General features: G+C 37.3%; 1 protein-coding gene across 5 annotated transcripts in view; it reads left to right on the top strand.

The window, feature by feature from the left end:
* Positions 1 to 27,618, top strand: part of REV3L (REV3 like, DNA directed polymerase zeta catalytic subunit) — a 203,864-nt gene that overhangs the window by 154,134 nt on the left and 22,112 nt on the right. For 3 of the 5 annotated variants that reach the window (XM_021091238.2, XM_021091241.2, XM_084962739.1), the window contains 5 exons: positions 4,532 to 4,673; positions 6,463 to 6,707; positions 9,382 to 9,490; positions 11,323 to 11,529; positions 23,542 to 23,651. In XM_021091238.2, coding sequence (XP_020946897.2) covers positions 4,532 to 4,673; positions 6,463 to 6,707; positions 9,382 to 9,490; positions 11,323 to 11,529; positions 23,542 to 23,651 — 813 coding nt within the window. Of the gene's footprint in view, positions 1 to 4,531; positions 4,674 to 6,462; positions 6,708 to 9,381; positions 9,491 to 10,742; positions 10,870 to 11,322; positions 11,530 to 23,541; positions 23,652 to 27,618 lie in introns of all 5 variants that reach the window. The other 2 variants (XR_014807038.1, XR_014807043.1) reach the window with 1 other exon arrangement.

Raw genomic sequence — 27,618 nt, 5'->3', positions numbered from 1 at the left:
AGAACACAATAACTAAACTGAAAAATAGACTGGAGGTATGTAACAAGGGAATAAGAAAGGATCTGTGTTCTCCAAAACAGGTCATTGATGACCCATGTGGTCTACAGGAAGGATGAACCATTAAATCCGTTTTGTTTTATTTCAAAGGAACTGATTGAATCCATACATTATGCATTATCGTAGCTTTGCGTTTGGCTGTCTGTAATATTGAAGGATTACATGAATGATCTAAAACAAAAAATATATATTAAAATGTGTATAAAATACATACCATACAGTTCACCCATTTAAAGTGAACAATTCAGTAGTTATCAATCTATTCACACAGTTGTGTAACCATTATTACAATAAATTTTGGAGTATTTCTATTACCCCGAAAAGAAACTCTGGCTCTCTTAGCCATCTCCTTCCAATACTCGCTTCTTTATCACCCCCTTTTTTGTTTGTTTGTTTTATTTTTTTGCCTTTTCTAGGGCTGCTTCCTGAGGCATATAGAGGTTCCCAGGCTAGGGGTCGAATCGGAGCTGTAGCCACCAGCCTACTCCAGAGCCACAGCAACGCCAGATCCGAGCCACGTCTGTGGCCTACACCACAGCTCATGGCAATGCTGGATCCTTAACCCACTGAGCAAGGTCAGGGATCAAACCTGCAACCTCATGGTTCCTAGTCGGATTCGTTAACCACTGCGCCATGACAGGAACTCCCCCCTTTCCCCACCTTAAGCAACCACTTACCTACTTTCTGTCTCCTTAAATTTGCCTTTTCTGAATATTTCACATAAGTGGGATCATATAATTTGCTGCCTTTTGTGACTGGCTTCTTTTAGCGTATACTGTCCAGATTCATTCATGTTGTAGCATGTATCAGTACTTCGTTTCCTTTTATTATCAAATAATATTCCATTGTGTGATTATGTGCTACATTTTATTTATTTATTCATCAATTGGTGGACACTTGGGTTATTTCTACTTTTTGACTATTCTCAGTAACACTTTTATGAACATTCATGTACTACATTTTGTGTATATGTATGTTTTTGTACTTCTGGGATATAATACCTAGGAGTGGACTTGGTTGATTATATGGTAACTATGTTTTTAACAGTTTGAGAAATTGGCAGATTATTTCTAGTGTAACTGCACTGTTTTATATTCTCACCAGTGGTGTATGAGGGTTGTAATTTCTCCACATCCTCTCTAATACTTGTTATTATCCACCTTTTTAATTACAGGGTAATTTTTTTCCTTTTTGTATTCATTTTCTAGTTTTTCTGTGTGGATTAGTCATGTTTCATATGTTTACAAAACCCGTATAATTAAAGCTTGCAATATATTTAAACCATAATCTTTTTTTCTGTTATAATTATTTTATTTTTAAAATTATTGTAGTTACTTACAATGTGTTTATTTCTGTTGTACAGCAAAGTAATTCAATTACATATATATATACACACACCTATATATACACACATATATATGTGTGTGTGTGTGTGTATGTTTATTTCTTTTGCTTTTTAGGGCCATACCTGCAGCATGTGGAAGTTCCCAGGCTAGAGGTCGAATTGCAGCTGCAGCTGCTGGCCTACACCGCAGCTGTAACAATGGAGATCTGAGTCGCATCTGCGATGTACACCACAGTTCACAGCAACGCCGGATCCTTAACCCATTGAGCGAGGCCAAGGATTGAACCCACATACTCATGGATACTGGTTCATAACCCACTGAGCCACAACGAGAACTCTCCAAATGTATTATTTTTTATATTCTTTTCCATTATGGTTTATTACAGGATATTGAATGTAATTGCCTGTGGTGTAAAGTAGGCCTTGTTGCTTACCATTCTTTAATAGTTTGCATCATCTCCTAATCCCAAACTCCCAGTTTATGCCCCCCTCCCTTTTGGTAACCACAGGTCTATTCTCTATGTCTCGTAGTTAAGTTGTGTCATATTTTAGATTCCACATAAAAGTGATATCATATGGTATTTGTCTTTTTACGACTTACCTTCACTTGTTATGATAATCTGTAAGTCATTCATGTTGCTGCAAATGGCATTACTTCATTCTTCTTTATGACCGAGTAGTATTCCATCGTACATATGTATATCTTCCTTATACGTTCATCTCTCTGTGGACATTTAGGTTGTTTCCTAATGTAAGTAGTGCTGCTATGAACATTGAGGTGTATGTGTCTTTTCTAGTTAGTTTTTTCCAAATATATGCCCAGGAGTAGGATTGCTGGATCATATGGCAACTCTACTTTTAGTTTTTTGAGAAACCTCCATATTGTTTTCCATAGTGGGTGCACCACCAGTGTAGGATGGTTCACTTTTTTCTGCACCCTCTCCAACATTTATTATTTGTAGACATTTTAATGATGGTGTTTCTGACTGGTGTTAGATGGTACCTCAGTGTAGTTTTGATTTGCACTTCTGTAACAGTTAGCAGTGATAGGCCTCTTTTCATGTGCCTATGTCTTCTTTGGAGAAGTGTCTCTTTAGGTCTTCTGCCCATTTTTTGATTGGGTTGGGATTTTTTGTTTGTTTGTTTCTTGTTATTGAGTTGTATGAGCTGTTTTTATATTTTAGAAGTTAAGCCCTTGTTGGTCACATCATTTGCAAGTATTTTCTCCCAGTCCATAAGGTGTCTTTTTGTTTCGTTTGTGGTTTCCTTTGCTATGCAAAAGCTTGTAAGCTTTATTAGGCCCCATTTGTTTTTTGTTTGGTTGGTTTTTGTTTGGGGGGGAGGTTGTTGTTTGTTTTGCTTCTTAGGACCGCACCTGCAGCATATGGAAGTTCCCAGGCTAGGGGTCGAATTGGAGCTATAGCTGCTGGCCTATGCCACAACCACAGCAATGTGGGATCCGAGCCTCATCTGCAACCTACACACAGCTCATGGCAACACCAGATCCCCAACGCACTGAGCGAGGCCAGGGATTGAACTCACATCTTCATGGATACTAGTTGCATTAATTTCATCTGCACCACAATGGTAACTCCTACCTATTTATTTATTTTTGCTTTTGTTTATATTGCCTTGGGAGACTGACGTAAGAAAACATTGGTATGATTTATGTCAGAGACTACTTTGCCTGTGTTCTCTTCTAGGAGTTTTATGGTATCATGTCTTATATTTAAGTCTTCAAGCCATTTTGAGTTTATTTCCATGTATAGCATGAGGGTGTACTCTAACTTCATTGACGCACATGCTGCTGTCCAACTTTCCCAACACCACTTGCTCAAGAGACTGTCTTCTCTCCCACTCTGTATATATTCTGGCCTCCTTTGTTGACTGTTAATTGACCATGGATATGCAGGTTTATTTCTGAGCTCTCTGTTCTATTCCATTGATCCATATGGCCCTTTTTGTGCCAATACCTTGCTGCTTTGATTATTGTAGCTAGGTAGTATTTTAACAATATTAATTCTTCCAATCCAAAATGGGATGTCTTTCCATTTCCTCAAATCATCTGCAATTTCTTTGATCAATGTTTTATATTGAAGTCTAATATTCTTTAAATGAATAGATTTTATTCTTTGTCATATACTTTTAGATAATTTTTTCATTTTAATAACTTAATTTTAAATCAAAACTTCCTTTCATGCCTTTGGTAAAGGTCTCTTTTTTGTTTGTTTTTGTTTTTGTTTTTAGGGGCATACCCACAGCATATGGAGGTTCCCAGGCTAGGTGTCAAATTGGGGCTGTAGCCACTGGCATGTACCACAGCCACAGCAACACCAGATTTGAGCAGCATCTGCATTCTACACCGAAGCTCACGGCAATGCCGGATCCTTAACCCACTGGGTGAGGCCAGGGATTGAACCTGCGTCCTCATGGATACTACTCAGATTTGTTTCCACTGAGCCACAAAGGGAACTCCAGTGAAGATCTTTTTGTTGTTGTTTGCTTATTAACAAAAAGGTAGAGAGTTTTTTTTTTTTTTAATGTTTAAACCAAAAGACAGAACATTTGTATTTTCACTCAAAATACTGATTTGACATATATATTTACCCCACATATGGTCTCATTAAAATAATTTTCCTGATTTTTCTGAATCTTCACCAAGTACCTTGTTTCTTCCCATAATATACCAGTACATACTTTTATTTTTAGACTGATGTTAACAATGATAACCCAAAGCCTCCATGTTCTTTAAAAGCCTATCAGTGGAATATTTATAATTATATAATGATTCCAACATTAGCAGTGGCGTCTAAGAGGTAATTGTAATTTTTATAATAAAAAACAGAGTAACATCAAGCAAAATATTGAAAATAATTATCCTTAGTCTTAACCACCTTATTGCAAGTGCTCTTTTAAACTTTACATATTTTCACTAGGTTTTATGTCCTTGAAATACTTGAAATTTTCTAATGTTTAACTCCTTAGCACACTTTGCTAAAGACTCACACCATGACTCCCTTCTTAAATAACCTTACATTAATGGGTAGTTTTTGGCATAATGCAAACAGTATTGGTTTTAAGTATCTACATTTTCCCCAAATGTTCATAGCATGGATTCTTTTTTAACAGATGGAAAATGGTTGATCATTACATTAGCCGTGTCCGTGGAAATCTCCAAATGTTAGAACAGCTGGACCTGATTGGGAAAACCAGTGAAATGGCTAGACTTTTCGGCATTCAGTTTTTACATGTACTGACAAGAGGTTCACAGGTAGGAAATCCTATTTTCTTCACACTTGAAAGTTCTAGGTGAGTGATATACTTACTTTTGAGATGATTTGACTTTTGTAACTTTGTCTCATGCCAACTTGTGTGTGTGTGCGCGCGCGCACGTGTGTGGCTGGTTAATTAAATCTTGTCATTTCATTTTCTGCAAAAGCTTAATTTTACCTAACAACTCTGCTTTTTGTTTTTCCTAAATACTAACTTTCTGGCCTCTGTTGAGTTTTGCATGGTTTTAAGAAAATAGATGGCTGTGCCTTTGAGGATGACATAATCTTCCTGAATACTGTCACTGTGATTAGGGATGCCTTCAAAGGCCACTTAGAACTGGGAGAGCAGTGAAGAAAGTCTGCCTTTCTTTTGTTTTATATTCCTAGTTTTGGCTGTTCAACTTTTAACAGATAACTTTAATATTAAAAAAAAAAAAAAACAGGATTTGGGAATCAGTTTAAGTGGGCTGTGTCGCTCCTTTTAATGTTAAAGAAAAATGAAGCCATTTAATTTATATCATTCTAACTAATTTCCCAAGGATATAGTGAGAGATTTTGTTAAATGCCTTGCTGAAAATGGTTTCATGCATTCATGTAATAAATATTTATTTGGAGTTCCCATTGTGGCTCAGCGGGTTATGAATCCAACTAGTATCTATAAAGGTGTGGGTGCGATCCCTGGCCTCTCAGTAGATTAAGGATCCAGCGTAGCCATGAGCTGTGGTGTAGGTCACAGACGTGGCTCAGATCCTGTGTTGCTGAGGCATAGGCCAGCAGCTGCAGCTCTGATTTGACCTTTAGCCTAGGAGCTTCCATATATCATAGGTGTGGCCCTAAGAAAAGCAAAATAAATACATAAATATTTGAATACATTTAGTATGTTAAATAAACATTTTGCTAGCCATCAAGGATACTGTTTTAAATCACTCAGGTTCCTTAACCAAATAAAACCTTTTATTTTAATTATTTTAATTACTTTATGTCTGTTACATTCTACCAATTTAGTAAATATAGCAAAAATAGTGGTCTAATTACTTTGGCATTACCTATTTATATATTTAATTTTATTGCTTATAAGCTATTTTATTTATTTACACTCCCACAAGCTTTAAAAACTATTTGAGCTAGCTTATAATAAAAGGCAAAGTTACCTTAATACTGCATGAGAGCATTTCAGTGAACCCATGCTGGTTCTTGTGGTTTCTTTTCGTGAACTCCAAACCATCTGCTCTATAGCAATTACCATAAATAATCAGTAACTACTTGACTCATTTTTGTGAGGGACCCATATTAACCTGACTACCTTTCAATTTTGGAATCGTTGTGTTTCCTTCTTGGGAAACTGAAATAATATTTATCCATCTCAAGCCTTCTGACTGATTATCTAATTTTACCAAGTAAATTTGTCAAAACTTATTGACCAACTTTTTAAATGAAATTGTCAAATTGTACAGTTGTCCCTTCTATATCTGTTTATTTTCCTATAGCCATATTTAAATATTAAAAGAAATCTAATTTGTGTCTCCCTATTCAAAATTTATTGTGTAAGTTATTTGAAATATATTTCAGTTTTTATAAAAGCTATAGGAATAGGAAAAAAGGATTTATGAAAGTTCCCCTTCTGACATATTAAAGCTGAATAAATAACCAGTATTTTACAGCTGTGTTGTAAGAAATCTTGCAGCTGTATTCTGAAGAGTAAAACCTACCCCAGATGATTCTCACATATTCAGAAGACCAGTATATTTCAAGTTTCTTCTCTCCCTACTTCCATCTCTCTGCCTACAGTACCGTGTGGAATCAATGATGCTGCGTATTGCTAAACCAATGAACTATATTCCTGTGACACCCAGTGTACAGCAGAGATCACAGATGAGAGCCCCACAGTGTGTTCCCCTAATTATGGAGCCTGAATCTCGCTTCTATAGCAACTCTGTTCTCGTTTTGGATTTCCAGTCACTATATCCTTCTATTGTGATTGCATACAACTACTGTTTTTCCACCTGCCTTGGCCACGTGGAAAACTTGGGGAAGTAAGTTTTTTTTCATAAGAGTTATATTTAATTGGTTGATATAAATCACCTTTCAGTGGAACAGCTTGAGGATTATGATCTTATAACTTCAGCTATGTATGACCTCCTCTTTTCTTAGAAATAGTTTATTTTGTTCAAGTTAAATTGCTTAATGTTAGATTTTACTTATTCATGTCAACCAATTTTTTTCTCTTGAGAAATAGAGTCTTCCTTTATAATGACTTTTGTGTATTTAAAACCCAAGTATGGAGTTCCCGTCGTGACTCAGTGATTAGCAAATCTGACTAGGAACCATGAGATTGCAGGTTCGATCCCTGGCCTTGCTCAGTGGGTTAAGGATCCCGTGTTGCCGTGGGCTGTGGTGTAGGTCACAGACACACCTCGGATCTGGCATTGCTGTAGCTCTGGCATAGGCCGGAGGATACAGCTCCAATTTAACCCCTAGCCTGGGAACTTCCATATGCTGCGGGTGCAGCCTTGGAAAAAGACAAAAATAAATAAATAAATAAATTAATTAATTAATTAAAACCCAAGTACAATAGTTTTTTTTTTAAGTTATTTAAGGTAGGCATTTATATGTAACAACAAATGGTATTTGTGGGTTGTACTGTAACTGGAGTATTATCACTGTACAATAAAATTATGTCATTGCTTTTTATCAATTATGTTATCCATTCTTGGATTAGAATGGTAAAAACAGATTATTTTATTCATTAATTCATTTTCTGTAACTGCCATTGTATTTTAGCCCTAAATTGGTTGTGGAGTCTAAAATCACCTCTTTATTAACTGCATTTTGCAGCAAATGACCTAACCTCTTGACACTTCACTTTTAATACCTGTTAAATGGGGTTAAATTTTACAGTATCTGCCTCCTGAGATCTCTTGTTAAGGATCAAAGGCAATAATGTATCTTTAGTACCTAACATAGAGTCCAGGCCCATTGTGGCCAACATTTAACTAATGGTTGTTATTATTATTGCTGCTATTATCATTATTGTTTATTATTGTTCTTATAATAATGTATTATAGTAGCTAGGCTCTGTGAGGTACAAACAGGAAATAGCTTTATTTTTAAATTTCATTGCTCTACCCAGCAAGGCTCTCGTTCAGATTTGAAGGAGAAACAAAACCTTCACAGATAAGCAAAAGCTGAGAGAATTCAGCAACACTAAACCAGCCTTACAACAAATACTAAAGGAACTTCTATAGGCAGAAAAGAACAAGAAAAGAAGGAAAGGAAAAAGAGCAGCAAAAACAAATCCAAAGTAATTAATAAAATGGCAATAAGAACATACATATCAATAATTACCTTAAATGTGAATGGACTAAATGCCCCAACCAAAAGACATAGACTGGCTGAATGGATACAAAAACAAGACCCATATATATGCTGTCTTCAAGAGACCCACTTCACTTCTAGGGACACATACAAATTGAAAGTGAGAGGATGGAAGAAAATATTTCATGCAAACGGAGATCAAAAGAAAGCTGGAGTAGCAATTCTTATATCAGACAAAATAGACTTTAAAATGAAGAATATTTTCAGGGACAAAGAAGGACATTACATAATGATCAAAGGATCAATCCAAGAAGATGTTATAACAATTTTAAATATCTACGCACCCAACACAGGTTCACCACAATATATAAGGCAACGGCTAACTACCTTAAAAGGAGAAATTGACAATAACACAATCATAGTGGGGGACTTTAACACCCCACTTATAGCAATGGACAGATCAACCAGACAGAAAATCAATAAGGAAACTCAGGCCCTGAATGAAGCATTAAACCAGATGGACTTAATAGATATTTATAGGCTATTTCATCCAAAAGCAACAGAATACACATTCTGCTCAGGTGCACGAGGATTATTCTCTAAGATTGATCACATCCTGGGCTACAAATCCAACCTCAGTAACTTTAAGAAAATTGAAATCATATCAAGCATCTTTTCCAAGTATAATAGTTTTAGTTTGAAGTATAGTCATTACTTATAGGAAGCTTTTATGGAAATTGTATTAATAATTCTTTTTATTAAGAATAGAAATTTGGGCATTCCTGTTGTGGTGCAGTGGAAACAAATCCAACTAGTAACCATGAGGATACGGGGTTCAATCCCTGGCTTTGCTCAGTGGGTTGAGGATCCACTGTTGCTGTGAGCTGTGGTGTGGGTCACAGATGTGGCTTGGATGCTGCGTTGCTGTGTCTGTAGCTCAGGCTGGCAGCTGTAGCTCCAGTTCAACCCCTACCCTGGGAACATGCTATGGGTATGGCCCTTAAAAAAAAAAAAAAAAAAAAAAAAAAAAAAAAGGAAGAAAAAAAATTTGGAAAAGTTATTTACAGTCTTTTTATTTAAGGCTTAAATATTTCTTTGGGGAATTTAGTGTAATGTAATCATATGTTGAGTTGAAATTTAGTATTTCAGTATTTTTCCCATGTATTTTAGGATAGTGCCATTTAAGAAATGTTTCTTTTAATAAATTATGACTATTGGAAGAACCAGTTTTTGGTAATTAGACAAACATATTACTACATACATGAATTCATGTTTATATGTTTGAAAATGCATTTCCAATAGAATGAGAAAGATTCCTAAAATTGCCTAGAATCTCTGTTCTGTGATTTGAGAAACTATTTGTTTAATATTTTGGGGTTTTTTTCTTAACAGGCATGATGAGTTCAAATTTGGCTGTACCTCTCTAAGAGTACCTCCAGATTTACTTTACCAAATTAGACACGATATCACAGTGTCCCCCAATGGAATAGCTTTTGTCAAGGTAATACTCTTTTATAAGTGAAAGATACCAACGTGGCTTAACTTTTGGAGAGTTAATGGTTTAGATGTTGTTGGCATATAATACCAAAAAAAAGTTTGCTTCAATATCTTATCTTAAAAAGGGAATCTTCTAAGAAATCATCTTTTTAGGTATTATTTTTAAAAAGTCATCTTGTTTTATATGCATTTAGGTTTAGAATCTTTTATTTTTTAGATTTTAGTTTTTAATGAACTATTGCAAGAAATAAATGTGCCTATATACCTTCTGCCCTCTATTAGAGTCTGGCAGACTTGAGTAGCTATTTGATGATCACAGTGATGCTAACTTATAAAGATTAAAATTGCTTTAATGTGTACAGTTTACTCGTTGTTCTATATATTTTAAATTAAGATTAACCTATAAATAATGATACTCTAATATATTTATTGATTGTATTTTTAGAAAGATATCCAAGCTAATAACAGAGTCCCATTTTTCTCTCCCTTGTCTCCCCCCAAAAGAGACTAGAAAACCTCATAAATGAATAAGTTAAAGACACATAGGAAGAGATCTAGGAGAAGATTCTTTTGCTTCTCATATGCCAACTTCATTCCCTTCTTTTCTCTTTTCTTAGCAGTGAGTCTGTGCTAAAATCATGGGGTGGTTGGTGGTGGTAGCATGGACCCCACTAGTCCTTAAATTCATTCTGGTGTACTTAGCAAAAGTAGCATCATTCTCTACCAGAAAGAGGATATTCAGTTTAAAGAGTACTCTAAAATTAGCTATTTAGTTATGAGGAAAATTTTTACCAAGACAGTTCACGATATATTCCATTTTGGAAAATATTACATTGTAACATAAAGATATACATAATGTCTTAATATAAACTTAGAGCTGCTTCAAAAGGTGCACAGAATGAATTAGAGGTTAGAGTATGTTTTCATTGTCACATGTCTAGCAGCTTATTATTTTATCTCCCTTTAACAGCATTTTAAGAGCTTGCATCTACATTTTGACCCAATGTTAAAGCTTAATGAAAATTAGGTTTTTTAATATTCACAGGTGTGATTATCCTATACCTGAGGTTTTTATTGTTCAGTCTGACATGCATTATCTTGCACGTGTCTGTGAGTCATCTTCAAAGTTAATACTGTTTTGTGGTTTTCATTCCTAGTGGAGTTCTCATAAATTCTCCCTAGTCTTGATTAATAGAAATGATTTTTTTTTTGGCATCAACAAATTTTATCACCTCACTATTCATCCCCTCTTCCAGATTGCTAATAAATATAGGCCGGAGGGGATGGCTTAGTGGTCTAAGCATCAGATTTGAAATACCTAGAGTCCCTGGAACTACAGGTTTGAATGTCAGCAGAGTCAACCCAGCTCATCATTCTTCCAAGGTAGATAAATGGAGTTCCATGCAGATTACTGTGTGGGGTCATTAGGATGAGATCTTTAAAAACTGAGGTTTGTTATGAGTGATACAAATCCCGTGTGTCTTTCTGAAAGAGTGGGGGTTTGGATCAAAGTTTTGAACAAAATTTCCCTCTGAACTTGTTGTATGGTCTCTTAATGTACTTGTTGACATCCTCCTTCCTGGAGGTCTCTGAACTCCCATAGTAGTGCTACATATGATTTATAAACATTACAGGAACTTTTTAGGAGAAAAGTCCTCTTCAAAAGAAAGAAAATGTGATGACTTTGTATTGACAGCCACTGGTCCTGTGGCCACTTTATTGTTAGTATGTTTCAATTCATGACAGTTGGCCATTGTTATACTATGTACTTCCTTCTTAATTATCTAAATATGTAATGTTTAAGGGATTTAAACATTCTTTTTTCCTTTATAATAGCCTTCAGTAAGAAAGGGTGTACTACCAAGAATGCTGGAAGAGATTTTGAAGACTAGACTCATGGTGAAACAGTCGATGAAGGCTTACAAGCAAGACAGAGCCCTTTCACGAATGCTCGAGGCACGTCAGCTAGGACTTAAGCTTATAGCAAATGTCACATTTGGCTATACAGCTGCTAATTTTTCTGGGAGAATGCCATGCATTGAGGTAAGTGATATATAAGTCTATAGTTTTTTCAAGAGACTGAAGCAGCATTAAATGAATGCCTGTTCATTAAAGCATTTTATTATGTTTTGAAACTTTAGACTAAAGAGTTTCATTTCCATGACATAAGAGTAGTTTTTCTCAAACCAGGGCTTCTATACATACGTGTTCTTAAGGATTTGTGGATTTTCTCTATGAGAATTGTGTCTTTTTTTCCCTAATAATGTTAGGAGTTAGCATACATGTATTTCTGAATAATCCGGATGATCATTATTGTAACCAATTATTAGCATGAGATTTCAGTGCCACCTTTATAGCAATAACATTGGTACTAAATAATTCCTTTTTTTCTTTTTTTTTGTCTCTTTAGGGCCACACCCGCGGCATTTGGAGGTTTCCAGGCTAGGGGTCAAATCAGAGCTACAGATGCTGGCCTACACCACAGCCACAGCAATGCCAGATCCTTAATTCACTGAGTGAGGCCAGGGATCAAACCTGCAACCTCATGGTTCCTAGTCGGATTCGTTTCCACTGTGCCACCACGGGAACTCCAAATAATTCCTTTTAATGTATTGATAGAGATCTGATGATAGTTTGGTTATCTTCTCCAAATGTCAGGATAAATATAATTCTGGGAATTCCCTGGTGGCTCAGCAGGTTAAGGATCTGGTGGTCACTACTGTGGTGCAGGTTCGATGCCTGGCTCTGGAACTTCCACAGGCACTACTGGAAAAAAAAACCACACACACAGTAATTCTGCATTTACTGGTATTTACTAGTGTGCTGGTAGATAATAAAGCAAAACCTTTCTCTTGCGTTACAATCAAAAGACTTTCCGTTAGGGAGTCCCCATCGTGGCTCAGCAGTAATGAACCCGACAAACATCCATGAGGTTGCAGGTTCAATCCCTGGCCTTGCTCAGTGGGTTAAGGATCCGGCGTTGCCAGGAGTTGTGGTGTAGGTCCGCAGACTCGCCTTGGATCATGCATTGCTGTGGCTGTGTTATAGATCAGCAGCTACAACTCCGATTTGACTCTTAGCCTGGGAACTTCCATATACTGTGGGTATGGCCCTAAAAAGACACACACAAAAAAAGGACTTGTCATTAAGTAAGACTAATTTCTTGTTATTTACTATATTAAAGTGTTAATTTGACATGAATACAATATAGTATGACAGACTAACTCAATAATTTATTAGTGATTGAGAAAAGAACAGAGTAGACTTGTTTGATTGATGGTTTTTTCATGCCAAATGAAGGCTAGAGCATTGTGGTATACTGTATTTGCAATAGTTCAATAAGGGAAAAGCAGTGGAAGAATAAAGTCCCCATACATCTTACAGTAGGCACAGTAAACTCCAAAACCCTGTACAAGGGACTTCCAGTTGCAGGTCCAGCAAGTAAAGAACTCAAAGTCACCACTCTGTCCTCACTCCAAGTAAGCTGAACAAACCGAAAAATTTACAACTCTTCTTAGATATGTCGGAAAAGTGAGGTCATGGGGTAAACTGCCACCCCCCAAATTGAAGAGAGAGACCAACAGGTGAATACAGAGAGTCACAGCTTATCAGAGCAGAAACCCAAGAGCACATATCTCGGCGAGAACCAGTGCCGTGGTGGGGAAAACTGAGCTATAACTGATGAGGCTCAGGGTAGACAAATCTGAGAGATAAAAACTACAAGGGACCCAGCCAAAAGAGTCCTCACACTTTGTGAGTTCTATCTGTAGATGCTCAATCAGGTTCTCACAGTGAATATCAGAGAAAAATTGCCTTGTGCTTCTGGCACCAAGAGGGGAAAGGAACTATTTTGAAATATACTAGAACATTCTCTTTTTAACTTAGTTTATCCTTAGGAGGAACTTACCAGAGCTTAACCTACTGGGCTTTTATCAGAGCGTAACTGGCCAGGGGAAAGGGAAATGCTCAACTCCAACTGCTCAAGCTTTCCACATGGAAGAAAAATATATCAGCCTACTCTGCTCATCCTATTCCACCAGAGAGGAGGAAAACTGAGAAGTACATGCGAGGTCCACAGTCCAGAGGCACAGGTTTACTGGAAAACTGAGACCTACTCACTGGGCTAAAGAGCACTTCCCCTCCCCTCACATCTTGCCACCACATTACTGAAGAACTATTTTTAGCAGTTCCTTTTACCTGAGACATCGTGTCTGGCTATCAAAACAAAAACAAAAAACAACTTACTAAAAACCAAAAAACAGCTTGAGGAGACAAGGAGAGCATTAGAACCAGATCAGATATGTCATGGGGTGTTTTTGATTATCAGACTGCAAATTTAAAACTATGATTAGGATACTAAGAGTGCCAGTGGCCAAAGCAGACAGCATGCAAGAATAGGTGGGCAGTGTAAGCAGAGAAAATTCTAAGAAAGAACCAGAAAGAATTGCTGGAAATCAAAAATATTGTAACAGAAACAAAGAATGCCTCTGACTACTAGACTGAACATGGCTGAGAAAAGAATCTCTGAGCTTGAGGAATTCTTAATAGAAACTGCCAAAACTGAAACGCAAAGAGAAAAAAGACAACAAAGAAAAAAAAATCCTAAAATGGTAGGACAGCTGCAGAAGGTATAATATACATGTAATAGGAATTCCAGAAGGAGAAGAAAGGAACAGAACAAATATTGAAACAGTAGTGACTGAGAATTTCCCCAAATTAATGTCAGACACCAAACCACAGATCCAAGATGTTCAGAGAACACCAGAATAAATGCCCAAAAAACTAAACGTAGGTACATCATTTTCATACTACAGAAAAGCAACAATAAATTAAAAATCCTAAAGGAAGCCAGAGGGAAAAATACTACAGAGAAGCAAAGATAAGAATAATATCCAACTTTTCCTCAGAAACCATGCAAGCAAGAAGAAAATGGAGCAAGGTATTTAGAGTGTTGAGAGATAAAACCTTTCACTAAAATGCTGTACCCTGGAAAGTTATCATTTAAAAATGAAGGAGATGGAGTTCCCAGTGGCTCAGTGGGTTCAGGATCCAGCATTGTCACTGCTGTGGCTGTGGTTATTGCTGTGGCCCAGGAACTTCTGCATGCCACAAGTACACTAAAAAAATGAAAGAAACACAAAAGTGAAGGAGAAATTAAGATTTTCTTAGATAAACAAAAATTGAGGGAATTTGTTGACAGTAGACCTGCTTTGCAAGAAATGCTGAAAGAAGTTCTTTAGCAAGAAGGAAAATGATAATACGTTAGAAACCTAGATCTACAAAAAAATGGAAGAGTATCTGAGAAGAAATAAGTAAACATAAACATTTTTATCTTTCTTATTCTTAATTGATCTAGCAGATAACAGTATTCAAAATAATAATAGCAACAATGTATTTGGTTAGATGTGTTTATATATATATATGTATGTTTATATAAGTAAAATGAGAAATAATGAAAGGAATAGGAAGAGATTAGGATTAATAAGTACACACAATACCTATGAAGTGGTATAGTGGTTATTGAAAATGGTATATTGAAAGTAAATATAAATATTGCAAAATTTAGGGCAACCACTATAAAAAGTTTTTTAAAAAAGAAAGATAATTCATTCCTGTCGTGGCTCAGTGGTTAACGAACCTGACCAGTATCCATGAGGACCCAGGTTCGATCCCTGCCCTCGCTCAGTGAGTTGGGGATCCAGCGTTGCCATGAGCTGTGGTGTAGGTCTCAGACAAGGCTCAGATCTGGCATTGCTGTGGCTGTGGTGTAGGCCAGCGGCTATAGCTCCAATTTGACCCCTAGCCTGGGAACCTTCATGTGCCGTGGATGTGGTCCTAAAAAGACAAATATATATATATATATATATAAAACTAATGTATAAGAAGGAGAGAAAATGGACTAATATAAAATAGTCAAAACCACAAAAGGCAGTAAAAGCATGAAAAATACAAATCGGAACAAAAACAAAGGCCACACATAGAAAACAATAAAGAAAATCAGTAAGGGAGTTCCTGCTGTGGCTCAGCAGGTTAAGGATCCAACTGCAGCACCTCAGGTCAGGGTCGAAAACTAAAGAGGAGATCTGTGTGATTAAGTAAAACATCAAACAGGGTTTCTTGATTATTCCAGACACTGAGACACTGATGTTTTCAAGCCTCCTTTTCCTATAACCATGTGACTGGGGTGACTTAATCTCTCTGCGATTGGGTAAAGAAGCATAACCGCACCATCAGACTATTACCCTTCATATGCTTTATTTGTAAATGTGGCTCATCCTGAGGTTTGTTCAAGAAAGTAGCTCAGAGTTACCACGTGGCACAGTGGATTAAATATCCAGCATTACCACAGCTGTGAAAACAGGTTACAGCCATGGCTTAAATTTGATCCCTGGCCTGGGAACTTCTGTATGCCATGGATGCAGCCAAAAAGAAAGAAAATCAGTAAGGACATAGTTGAACTCAGCAACACAATCAACTGGATACAATAGGCATTTATAGACTACTTTGTCCAACAATAGCTGAATGCATACTCTTCTCAAGCTCACATGGAACATGCACCAAGATAGACCACATTCTGGGCCATAAAACAAATCTTAACAATTTTATTTATTTATTTTTTTTTCATAACATTCTTTTTTTTTAAATTTTTTTATTTTCCCACTGTACAGCAAGGGGGTCAGGTTATCCTTACATATATACATTACAATTATATTTTCCCCCCACCCTTTGTTCTGTTGCAACATGAGTATCTAGAGAAAGTTCTCAATGCTATTCAGCAGGATCTCCTTGTATATCTATTCTAAGTTGTGTCTGATAAGTCCAAGCTCCCGATCCCTCCCACTCCCTCCCCCTCCCATCAGGCAGCCACAAGTCTTTTCTTCAAGTCCATGATTTTCTTTTCTGAGGAGATGTTCATTTGTGCTGGATATTAGATTCCAGTTCTAAGTGATATCATATGGTATTTGTCTTTGTCTTTCTGGCTCATTTCACTCAGTATGGGATTCTCTAGTTCCATCCATGTTGCTGCAAATGGCATTATGTCATTCTTTTTTATGGCTGAGTAGTATTCCATTGTGTACATATACCACATCTTCCGAATCCAATCATCTGTCGAGGGACATTTGGGTTGTTTCCATGTCCTGGCTATTGTGAATAGTGCTGCAATGAACATGCGGGAGCATGTGTCTCTTTTAAGTAGAGTTTTGTCTGGATAGATGCTCAAGAGTGGGATTGCGGGGTCATACGGAAGTTCTATGTATAGATTTCTAAGGTATCTCCAAACTGTTGTCCATAGTGGCTGTACCAGTTTACATTCCCACCAGCAGTGCAGGAGGGTTCCCTTTTCTCCACAGCCCCTCCAGCATTTGTTATTTTAAAAGAATATAAATCATACAGTGTCTGCTTTCAGATCATAATGGAATCTGTATGATCTCAACAGTAACAGAAATCAGTAACAGAAAGATAGCTGGAAAATTCTAAATAGCATAAAGATTAAAGGAAAAATTCTCAAGGGAAATTTTTAAATATTTTGAACTAAATGAAAATGAACATACAACTTAGCACAAGTTGTTGGAATCAGCAAAAACAATGTTTAGAGGGAAGTTTATAGAATGAGTGCATATATTAGGAGGAAAAAGATCTAAAATTAGTCACCTAAGCTTTTACCTTAAGAAACTAGAAAAGAGCAAATTAAATCCAAAATAAGCAGAAATTAGTGAAATTGAAAACAAAAAATCAATTAGAAAATCAAACAACCCCAAAGCTAGTCTTTGAGAAGATCAATAAAATCAGGAAATCTCTAACCAACCTTACTAAGAGGGGAGAAAAAGAGAGTACACAATTACAAATATCAGAAATGAAAGAGAGGGATGTCACTTCACTTCCCATGGACATTAAAAGGATATTTTAAAATTATAAAAGAAAATTATGCGCACAAATATGATAACCTAGACAAAGTGAAGAGTTTACTGGAAGGACATAATCTGCTAAAACATACAAGAAGAAATAGGATATCTGAATAGGCCAATATATATTAAAGAAATTGAATCAATAATTAATGGCCTTCCATAACAGAAAGCATCAGACCCGGATGGATTCACTGCTGAATTCTACCAAACATTTATGGAAGAAATCCTACAAGTTCTCTTCCAGAAAATGCAAGTAGAAGGAATACTTTCTAACTCATTCTGTGAGACCAGCATTACCCTAATACCAAACCAAAGACTTTGATAAGAAAACTATATGCTGGAGTTCCCATTGTGGCTCCCGTGGTTAACAAATCCGACTAGAAACCATGAGGTTGCGGATTCAATCCCTGGCCTTGCTCAGTGGGTTAAGGATCCAGCGTTGCCGTGAGCTGTGGTGTAGGTCACAGACGTGGCTCGGATCTGTGTTGCTGTGGCTCTGGCGTAGGCCAGTGGCTACAGCTCTGATTCGACCCCTAGCCTAGGAATCTCCATATGCCGTGGGTTCAGCCCTAAAAAAAAGACAAAAGCCAAAAAAAAAAAAAAAGGAAAGAAAGAAAACTATATCCCTCATGAACATTGATGCCAAAATCCTCAAATAAAATCCAAAAATGTATAAGAACAGTTCTACACCACAACCAAATGGGATTTATTTCAGGTAAGCAAGGCTGGTTCATCATCCAAAAATCAGCTGAGAGCCATCATAGCACATTCATGATGAATAAGAAAAATCACATGATCATATTAAAATGCAAAAAAAAAAAATTCGACAAAATGCAGTATCTTCATGATAAGAATGCTCAGTTACTTAGGAATAGAAGGGAACTTTGTCAGCTTGATGGAGAATAGCCACCAAAAAACCTACAGCTAATGTCATATTTAACCATGAGAAACTTGAAGCTTTCCCACTTAGATTGAGAACAAAGCAAAGGGGGAGTTCCTGTCATGGCTCAATGGAAACAAATCTGACTTGTATCCATGAGGACACTGGTTTGATCCCTGGCCTCACTCACTGGGTTAAGGATCCGACATTGCTGTGAGCTGTGGTGTAGGCCAACTCATCTACAGCTCTGATTCAGCCCCTAGCCTGGGAAACACCATATGCTGTGGGTGTGGCCCTAAAAAGACCAAAAAAAAAAAAAGGACAAAGGGTAAGTTCCTATTGTGGCTCACCAGGTTAAGGACCTGACATTATCTCTATGAGGACTGGGGTCTGATCCTTGGTCTCACTTAGTGAGTTAAGGATCCAGCATTGCCCCAACCTGATGCTCCAACTTGACCCCTGGCTTGGGCGCTTCCATATGTCACAGGTGCAGCCGGGGCTGGGGGGGGGGGGCAAAGATGTCCCAACTAATCACTGCTTTTTACCATCATACTGGAAGTCCTAGCTAATTTGATAAAACAAGCAAAGGAAATAAAAGGTATGCAGATTGGCAAGGTAGATAAAACAGTCCTTGTTCCAGATGACATAATTCTCTATGTAGAAAATCTAAAAGAACTGACAAAAAAAAAACCTCCTGAAACTAATAGCGATTACAGCAGGGTTGCAGGATACAAAGTTAATAAATAGTATGTACCAGCAATGAAGAAAAAGAATGCAAAATTTAAAACATAATACTGTTTACATTAGCATCCCCCAAAATGAAATACTTTGTTATGAATTTAACAAAATATGTACAGGAGCTATACTAGAAAAACTGCAAAACTGATGAAACAAATCGAATAACTAAATAAATGGAACGATATTCCACATTCATGGTTAAGATTCAGTATTGTCAGGATGTCAGTTCATGGAGTTCCCATTGTGGCTCAGCAGAAACAAACTCGACTGGTGTCCATGAGGATGCAGGTTCAATCCCTGGCCTCAGTCAGTGGGTTAAGGATCCAGAGTTGCCATGAGTTGTGGTGTAGATCACAGACTTGGCTCAGATCTGGTGTGGCTGTGGCTGGCAGCTAGAGTTCTGTTCACTCCTAGCCTGAGAACTAATATATGCAGCAGGTATGGCCCTAAAAGAAGAAAAAAAAAAGATGTCCGTTCACCCCAGATTGATCTGTAGATCCAATGCAACCCCGGTCAAAATCCCAGCAAGTTATTTGTTGATATTGACAAAGTGATTCTAAAGCCTACTTGAAAAGGTAAGAGACCCAGAATAGCCAACTTAGTATTAAAGAAGAATAATGTCTGACCATGCCTGGCTTCAAGACTTAACTGTGAAGCCACAGTAACAAAGGCATTGTAGTATTGGAAAAAAAATATAGACAAGTAGATCAGTTGAACAGAATAGAGATTCCAAAAATAGGCACACATAAATAGCTTATCTTTAACAGAGGACCAAAGGCAATACAATAGAGCAAAGATAGTCTTTTCAGCAAATGGTGCTGGAAAACCTGGACATCCACCTGAAAAAAAAAAAAAATGAATCTAGCCATAGTCCTTACACACTTCATAAAAACTAGCTCATATTGGATCATAGACCTAAATAACTCAAAACTATGAAATTCCTAGAAAATAACATACGAAAAAATGTAGATAACCTTGGATTTGGTGATGGCTTTTTTAGATGCAACACCAAAAGTATGATCCATGAAAGAAAGAATTAATGAGCTTGACTTTATTAAAATTAAAATTTTCTTCTCCATGAAAGACACTATCAAAAGACTGAAAGGCAAGCCTCAGACTTGGAGAAAATATTTGCAAAAGACATATTTGATAAAGGATTGTTATCCAAAATACAACATCCTTTGTACACTGAAGCTGAAGAGAAACATGGGACAGTTGGAGGAAACAAAGAGTAGCTTTAATTGCCAGGCAAAGAGGGAAACAGCAGGCTAATGCCTCAAGACTGTGGCGTGCCCCACCCAGGCACAGTGAGGAGTTTTACAGTGTTCAAGGAGCAGCATGTGGTCTGCTGGTTGGTGGTGAGGTAATTTCGGAGTCATCATCATCAACCTTGTGGTTCCAACTCATCTGGGGTCTACATGCTTGTGGTCAGCAAATGGTTAACTTCTTCCACCCAGTGGGGTCCTCAGCACCTACAAAACAGCTCCAAGGACATGGCTCAGAATATTGTCTATAGTCCTTGAGAAAGAACGAAAGGTCCTTGACTTTGTTGAATGGCTAAATTATTATTTTGTCTTGCTTGACTCTTTTCCTTTTTCTCTGTATTTTCTCACTTCTCTGATTAAATCAATTATTTGGCTAAAATATTCTGTGGACACAAAGGTAGGCAGAGAGCATAAGTGGAGGTCAGTTCTGGGAAGGCTTCATAGGGTCCTGCTTGGTTGCATATGTTCATATAAAAACCTGCACAAATTACCTAAAGATTATCATATAGCAGTTTTATTCACAGTGGCCAAAATTTGGAAGCAACCAAGATGTCCTTCCACAAGTGAATGGATAAGTAAACTGTGGTGCATGCACACAGTGGACTTCAACACTAGATACAGTGCTAGGTACAGTGGATCAAGCACTAACAAGATAGGAGCTCTCAAGCCATGAAAGACATGAAAGAAGCTTAAATGCGTCTTACTAAGTTAAAGATGCCAATTTGAAAGGGCTGCATACTATGTGACTCCAACTATATGACATTCTAAAAAAATCAAAACTGTGGAAACAGTAAAAAGATCAGTCATGTCAGGATAGAGCAGAGGGGAAGAAGTGAACAGGCAGAGCACAGAGGATTTTTAGGTTACCTCTTGAACTACACAGGTTTGAACTGCATGGATTCATTTATATTCAGATTTTTTTCAATAAATATCATAGTACTACATGATCTGCAGTTAGTTGAATCTGTGGATGCAGAACAATGAACATGGAGGGCCAACTATGAGACTGGAGCATCCATGGATTTTGGTGTCATGGCAGCTTCTAGACCCAGTCCCCCATGTTGTTCATGAGTCACTTGTACTCTGTAAACTATAATGGTAGATACATAGCCTTACATATTTGTCCAAACCGGTAGAATGTACAACACCAAGAATGAATCCTAATGTAAACTATGGACTCTGGGTGATAATGATGTGTCAGTGTAGTTTCATCAGCTGTAGCAAATACTCCATGTGGTGGGAGATGTTGATAATGAAGAGGCTATGCATGTGTGAGGTCCAGGGGATTTGGAAAATCTCTATCTTCTCTCCAGTTCTGCAGCCTAACACTGCTCTAAAAAATAAAATATTCAGAGAAAGGAAAAAACAAAACCAAACCTGGGCAAGGCAATCCATGGCATATTCACACTGACAACAGCAAAACACCACCTGTAATTAAAAAAATAATATTCATTTGAATTTTTTGATCATATGATTTTGTTTGTACTGGATAGATTTTCTTGGTTTCATAGTTGAATTGTGAAGGCTTATATCTAATTGCATGTTCATATATTTTTAGGTAATATAAAAAATACTTTGTCAGCACTAGGGATTCATATTATTATACGCATTTGAAAAACACTGATCTAAATGATCTAATAGAAAAAGTAGAAATGATTTTTATTAATAATGTAAAACCAGAATAGCACATCTTTTCTTAGGCCATTTCCACATTATCCTAATTTTTTTTCTACCTCTTCATTTAAAATTTGTTTAAGGAGTTGCCTTGTAATGCATCAGGTTAAGGATCTGCTGTTATTATTGCAGCAGCTCAGGTAGCTACTGTGGCTCAGGTTTGATCCCTGCCCTAGGAAGTTCCACATGCTGCGAGGGCAGCCAAAAAAGGAAAAGCAAAACCTTGAATTTCAATTAGATGACATGATTTTTTAATGTATTATAGTCATATTCTCAAGGTTTTCTAAAGCACTAAAGGTCTCAACAGGATTCATGATTTTAATTTAAAACTCTTAAGTTTCTGCTTTCAGTTTTTTATGTATTCCTTTGTTCATATACTTAATATTTCCTTTATAAACAGCTTTAAACAGCCTTTTAAGTATTAGTCAATCCTGCATTTAGTTCAGGTAATTCCGATTTTACAGTAAAAAAGGAAGGATCATTGTAAGTACTGTTTGCATCTTAACACAAAAGAAAAAGTGTATAATTCTTATATTAAAATTTTAAAAAGGAATGTTCCATTTATGCTGAATGGCAGTTTCCCCAACTCTTAGCTCTTCTAATAAATGAAACAGTAGTACTGTACTACTCTCCTCAGTTCAACTATGAAATATAATTCACTTGCTTCTCATATTTGTCAGGATCCATCTTTTTGTCAGCTTATGCGATGATCATTGTTAAAACTTACCAATCACCAATGAAAGAACCCTTGTTAGACATATGTCTGCATAGCTGATTTAAATTGAACACATATTTTCCACCATATAATTGTGTATTTTTCTTTGTATTTAGTATTATCTAAAAACTAGGTGTAACCAATCATTAATATTTAGGTTCAGCATTAACTTTAATGATCCTGAAACTTTAACACTCCAGCAGAAAAATTTTGGAAGATGCATGTGCACACATTCATGCACATGCATTGAGTCATTTCCTGCCTAATCAGTTATAAAGCATGTTAGAAAGTCCTTGAATAAACAAGGTTTATTCTCCTAGGATCAAATGCAGCTGTGTACCTTGTATACTTATTGATAAACTCACCGCTAAGTCTGTATATTGATTGGTTCCTTCTTTTAGATTATTTATCCACCTCATTTTCTTCTTGAGTACTTGTAGGAAGAAAGATGGCACTGGTGACAGTTTCGTTTTCTTTTTAATGTTCTTTTTTCCTGTTTCTTGTTTGTTTTTTCTTTTTCCTTTTTTCTTTCCTTTTTTTTTTTTTTTTTTTTTCCCCTTTTTGCTGCACCCACTTGGCATATGGAAGTTTCCAGGCCAGGGATTGAATCTGAGCCACAATTGTAATTTATGCTGCAGCTGCAGCAATGCCGTGGCCTTTAACCCACTACACCAGAGTGGGGGTCAAGCTCACGCCTTCAAAACGACCCTAGCCACTGCAGTCAGATTCCTAACCCACTACACCACATCAAGAACTCCTCTCCTTGTTTCATTTTTAGAAATATTTAGTAATTAAAATTAAGTATTGTATGTTAAAGTTTATTATCTTATACTAAGCAATGTTAAGAAATCATTTCCAATGTTTTTGTACCAACAGGTTGGCGATAGTATTGTTCACAAAGCCAGAGAAACCTTGGAACGAGCTATTAAACTGGTGAATGATACCAAGAAGTGGGGTGCTAGGGTTGTGTATGGTGATACTGACAGGTAATGACCTCTATTTGTGGTTGTCTTTCTGCGTCTCTTGAGATAGTCATTTCAATGTTTGAAATGGCTTAAGGGTTATTCTTCCCCAAAATAGAGTCCTAGGTTCTTTTCAGTCCTTATGATCTTGTGATTGGAATTAACACAGGTCCTTACTTACCAGATAGAATGTTAAGAGACAGAAAATGTATGTGACCTGAGTCACAGACTGTGAAGATGCCCATGGCATCCCTCCTGGTATCCAGGTAGATGGGAGTCTATAAAATCTGTATGTGCAAGAGTCTAGTCTTCCTAAAAAAACAGCTTTTAATGTGAAGAATTCCTCAGATAGCTGCAGCTCTATAAATAGTGCATATAGGCAAGTACAGTTTTCCATTTGATTCCAGAGGCTCACTCACTTCCTGAAGCCCATCATTCATAGCCTGACAAAGGATAGGACTGCCTTTGAATTCTGAGTCAGAGTCTTTTTTTTTCATACCCACACCATATGGAAGTTCCTAGGCCAGGGATTGAACTTGCACTGCAGTTGCAGCAATGCCAAATCCTTGAGCCACAGTGTGACCATTCTAAGAACACTTACCTTAGGAGTGCTGATCACTTTACAGTCCAGTGGAGCAGTCAGAGATAATGCTTCTAATCATTGAAAATAGCTTCTAGGTAATCTTCTCTAGGTAAATCTTCATTTAATCTTCTCTGGTTATTTAACGCACATACAATCAACATGCTCTTACTAATGCTGAATGAGCCCTTGCCTCACGTAGCAGGTGTTTCATTACTACAGGTTGGGATCGTTTCAGGTTTTCCAGGGCCTGGTTATCCAGTCTTTACTGTTCCTCATCAAAAGCTGCTCCTCACTTAGACTTTGGGCATTTTACTGCTCTGTAAAATTGCTTCTTCTGAGTAGTCTAGCAGAATAAAAATTACTAGAACATAGTTGTGTACCTCGTTAGCAGAGCTCCTCGCAAAATATTTAGGAAAGCAGAGAACGTTAAGCATTTAAGTTGTTGAGTTTAATTCAGGCTCCTACATGTCAGTCACTGACAACATGCACCCAGAGTCGGAAGTTGGCATGATTCTGATTGTGATCATGTTATTAGCCTTTAAGATTTTTAGGAATTCAAACAAACCGAAAAACAGACTCAGAATGTTAAAGCCGGGAGAGGACTTTTAGGTCAGGAGCTTTGATGCAGTTGGGAAAACACCCTAGGAGGGACATTCTCAGATGTTACATAGGAGCAGATTCCCCTGGGATAAGAAAACTTGTCTGAGATCACCCAACTAGTTAGCAGTGGAACCATAAATTGGTATCTCTCTACATCAGATATCACAGATATTTTATGATTCTAATCAAGAAAATGTATTTGCAGTATCATTATAACTTTTGAAATCATTCATCATCCAATTCATTAAACAAATGTTTGTCAAAATATGCTGTATAAGAGCAATTCACTTTAGGGCTTTACCTTCTCAATGGTAAGCATATGGCCCCAACTGGGCAATTCTGCTCCTTGAGGAGCAAAATCACTTAGTACAGTGGGTTTTGGCCCCACAAAGCCCGAGCCTACCCAACAACATTTTATTCCTTAGTAATTGTTTCCTCTTGTTAAATTTAACTTTTTTCCTTTGGGAGGACAACAGTGATAACATACTGAGAAGGACTGTTCTAGGAACAAAAGATAATGCTCTAAGAGAAAGAGTTCTTAACCAGGAGTGAGATCTGGATTTTCTTTCTAGCTGTACTCCTAGCTGATTGTATGGCCATCAGAAAATGGCTTAAGCTTCTCTGAGGTTATCATCCGAATAAAGGCAATCTGATAGATGATGGTGAATGACCACTGCCTCCCTATAGTTTCATAATCAGGACTCCCTTCATAGTAAGGACTGCTCCCTCCCTTCAGTTTCAGGACTGATGATTTTATGAATCTGAGGTCTAGCTAAGGGAGATTGGTTATCAGATCATCAAAATGACCCTGTTAGAAGTGTGTTTCTCTTTCTAAAGCAGTTATGCATTATTGTTCATTTAGAAAGTATAACAAACACACTCTGTTTCTTCATTGTAGTGGTTCAAACAATTTTTTTATATAATAGTGCTTCTCAATATTTATCCTACTGGAGTGGGACAGACCTACTCCCACTAGTTGAAGCTCTGTATAAGCATTGATTCTCAGGTAGGATAGGGAAGGATGTTTGACCGAGACAGACACTTCGGGGGCAGCAGAGGGAGGTGGGGAACTAGAACAACAACCAAAAAAAAAATCTCTTGGGAAATTCACCTGAGTATAATTGAGAAGAGCCTCTGATTCTCCCACTCAACTCCACATCCCATGTGAAAATCACTGCTCTAAGTGTGAAATTGGATCTATCAACCCCAAAATAAAGGTTATTTAACTAGATTAAAAGCACCAGTGACAGACAAATAGACATTAATTTTAGAAATTTATTTTAGAAATTCCCTGGTGGCCTGGTGATTAAAGGATCCTTGTTGTCACTGCTGAGGTACAGGTTCAGTTCCTGGCCTGGGAGCTTGCACATGCCACAGGCATCCCCCCCCCAAAAAAAAAAAACTTATTTTAAAACAGTCTTTCTCACCTTTATTCTGTCAAGTGACCAAAAACTTGGATTAATCCTGGCCAGCTCTCTTGAAGCTTACTTCCAAATAAAACTGGCCAAGGGAGTTTCTGCTGTGGCTCAGTGGGTTAAGAAACTGACTAGTTGGAGTTCCCGTCATGGCGCAGTGGTTAACGAATCCAACTAGGAACCATGAGGTTGCGGGTTCGGTCTCTGCCCTTGCTCAGTGGGTTAAGGATCCGGCGTTGCTGTGAGCTGTGGTATAGGTTGCAGACGCGGCTCGGATCCCACGTTGCTGTGGCTCTGGCGTAGCCCAGCGGCTACAGCTCCGATTGGACCCCTAGCCTGGGAACTTCCATATGCCGCGGAAGTGGCCCAAAGAAATAGCAAAAAGACAAAAAAAAAAAAAAAAAAGAAAGAAAGAAACTGACTAGTATCCATGACGACATGGATTCCATCTCTGGGCTCTTGGGTTAAGGATCCAGCATTTCCGTGAGCTCTGATGTAGGTCACAGACAAGGCTCAGACCCCGCATTGCTGGCTGTGGTGTAGGCCAGCAGCTGCAGCTCTGATTCAACCCCTGGCCTGGGAATTTACATATGCCACAGGTTTGGCCCTAAAAAGCAAAAAAACCAAACACCTAGCTGAAACAGCATGGATCGACTCAAACTCACTTACACTACTAGGTAAAAATCTCAAATATATACCCTATAATAATAACCTTTAAGATGTAAAGTATGTATATCTTTAATTTTTATCAACTTTATCAAGGCATAATTTTTAACAAAAAAGTGCACAGTGTATATATAGTTCAGTATACAAAATGTATAGAACCATGTAACCAGCTGCCACCCCAATGAAGATATAGAACATTTATATCACCATAGAAAGTTCTGCCATGCTCCTTTGTAGTCTTTCACTTTCATCCCCTACCACCAGGCAACCACTTATCTAATTTCTATTTCTACAGCTTAGCTTAGTTTTCTCTGTTCTAGAACTTGTAGAAATGTGTGTATAAGCAGTTCATCATTGTATCTGAGCATTTTAAGAATAATTTTTTTTAATTTGGCATTTACATCTAAAGTTAAACTTACCCTTGGCATATGACTCAACAGTTCTACTCCTTGATATTTATTTACCTAAGAGAAATGAAAACTTAGGTCCACACAAAGACTTGATATAACTCTTCATTGCAGCTTTATTCTTGATAGTCCAAAACTGCAAACAGTCCAGATGTTCATCAGTAGATAAATGGATGGCATATCCATATAATGGAATATTATTCAGCAACAAAAAGGAACCAGTTACTGTTGCTTCAGCAACATGGGTATATTTCAAAAAATCTACTGAGTGAAAGAACCCAGACATAGCTATGTACTGTATATGACATAAAATTCTTGAA

The sequence above is a fragment of the Sus scrofa genome, chromosome 1 (assembly GCF_054392235.1).
Source record: "Sus scrofa isolate SSC_HxYL_T2T_F1_AM1 chromosome 1, Sscrofa_HxYL_maternal_Yorkshire_Landrace_v2.0, whole genome shotgun sequence".
In the NCBI taxonomy this organism is placed as follows: Eukaryota; Metazoa; Chordata; class Mammalia; order Artiodactyla; family Suidae; genus Sus; species Sus scrofa.
This window is presented reverse-complemented; position numbering and strand designations above follow the sequence as displayed.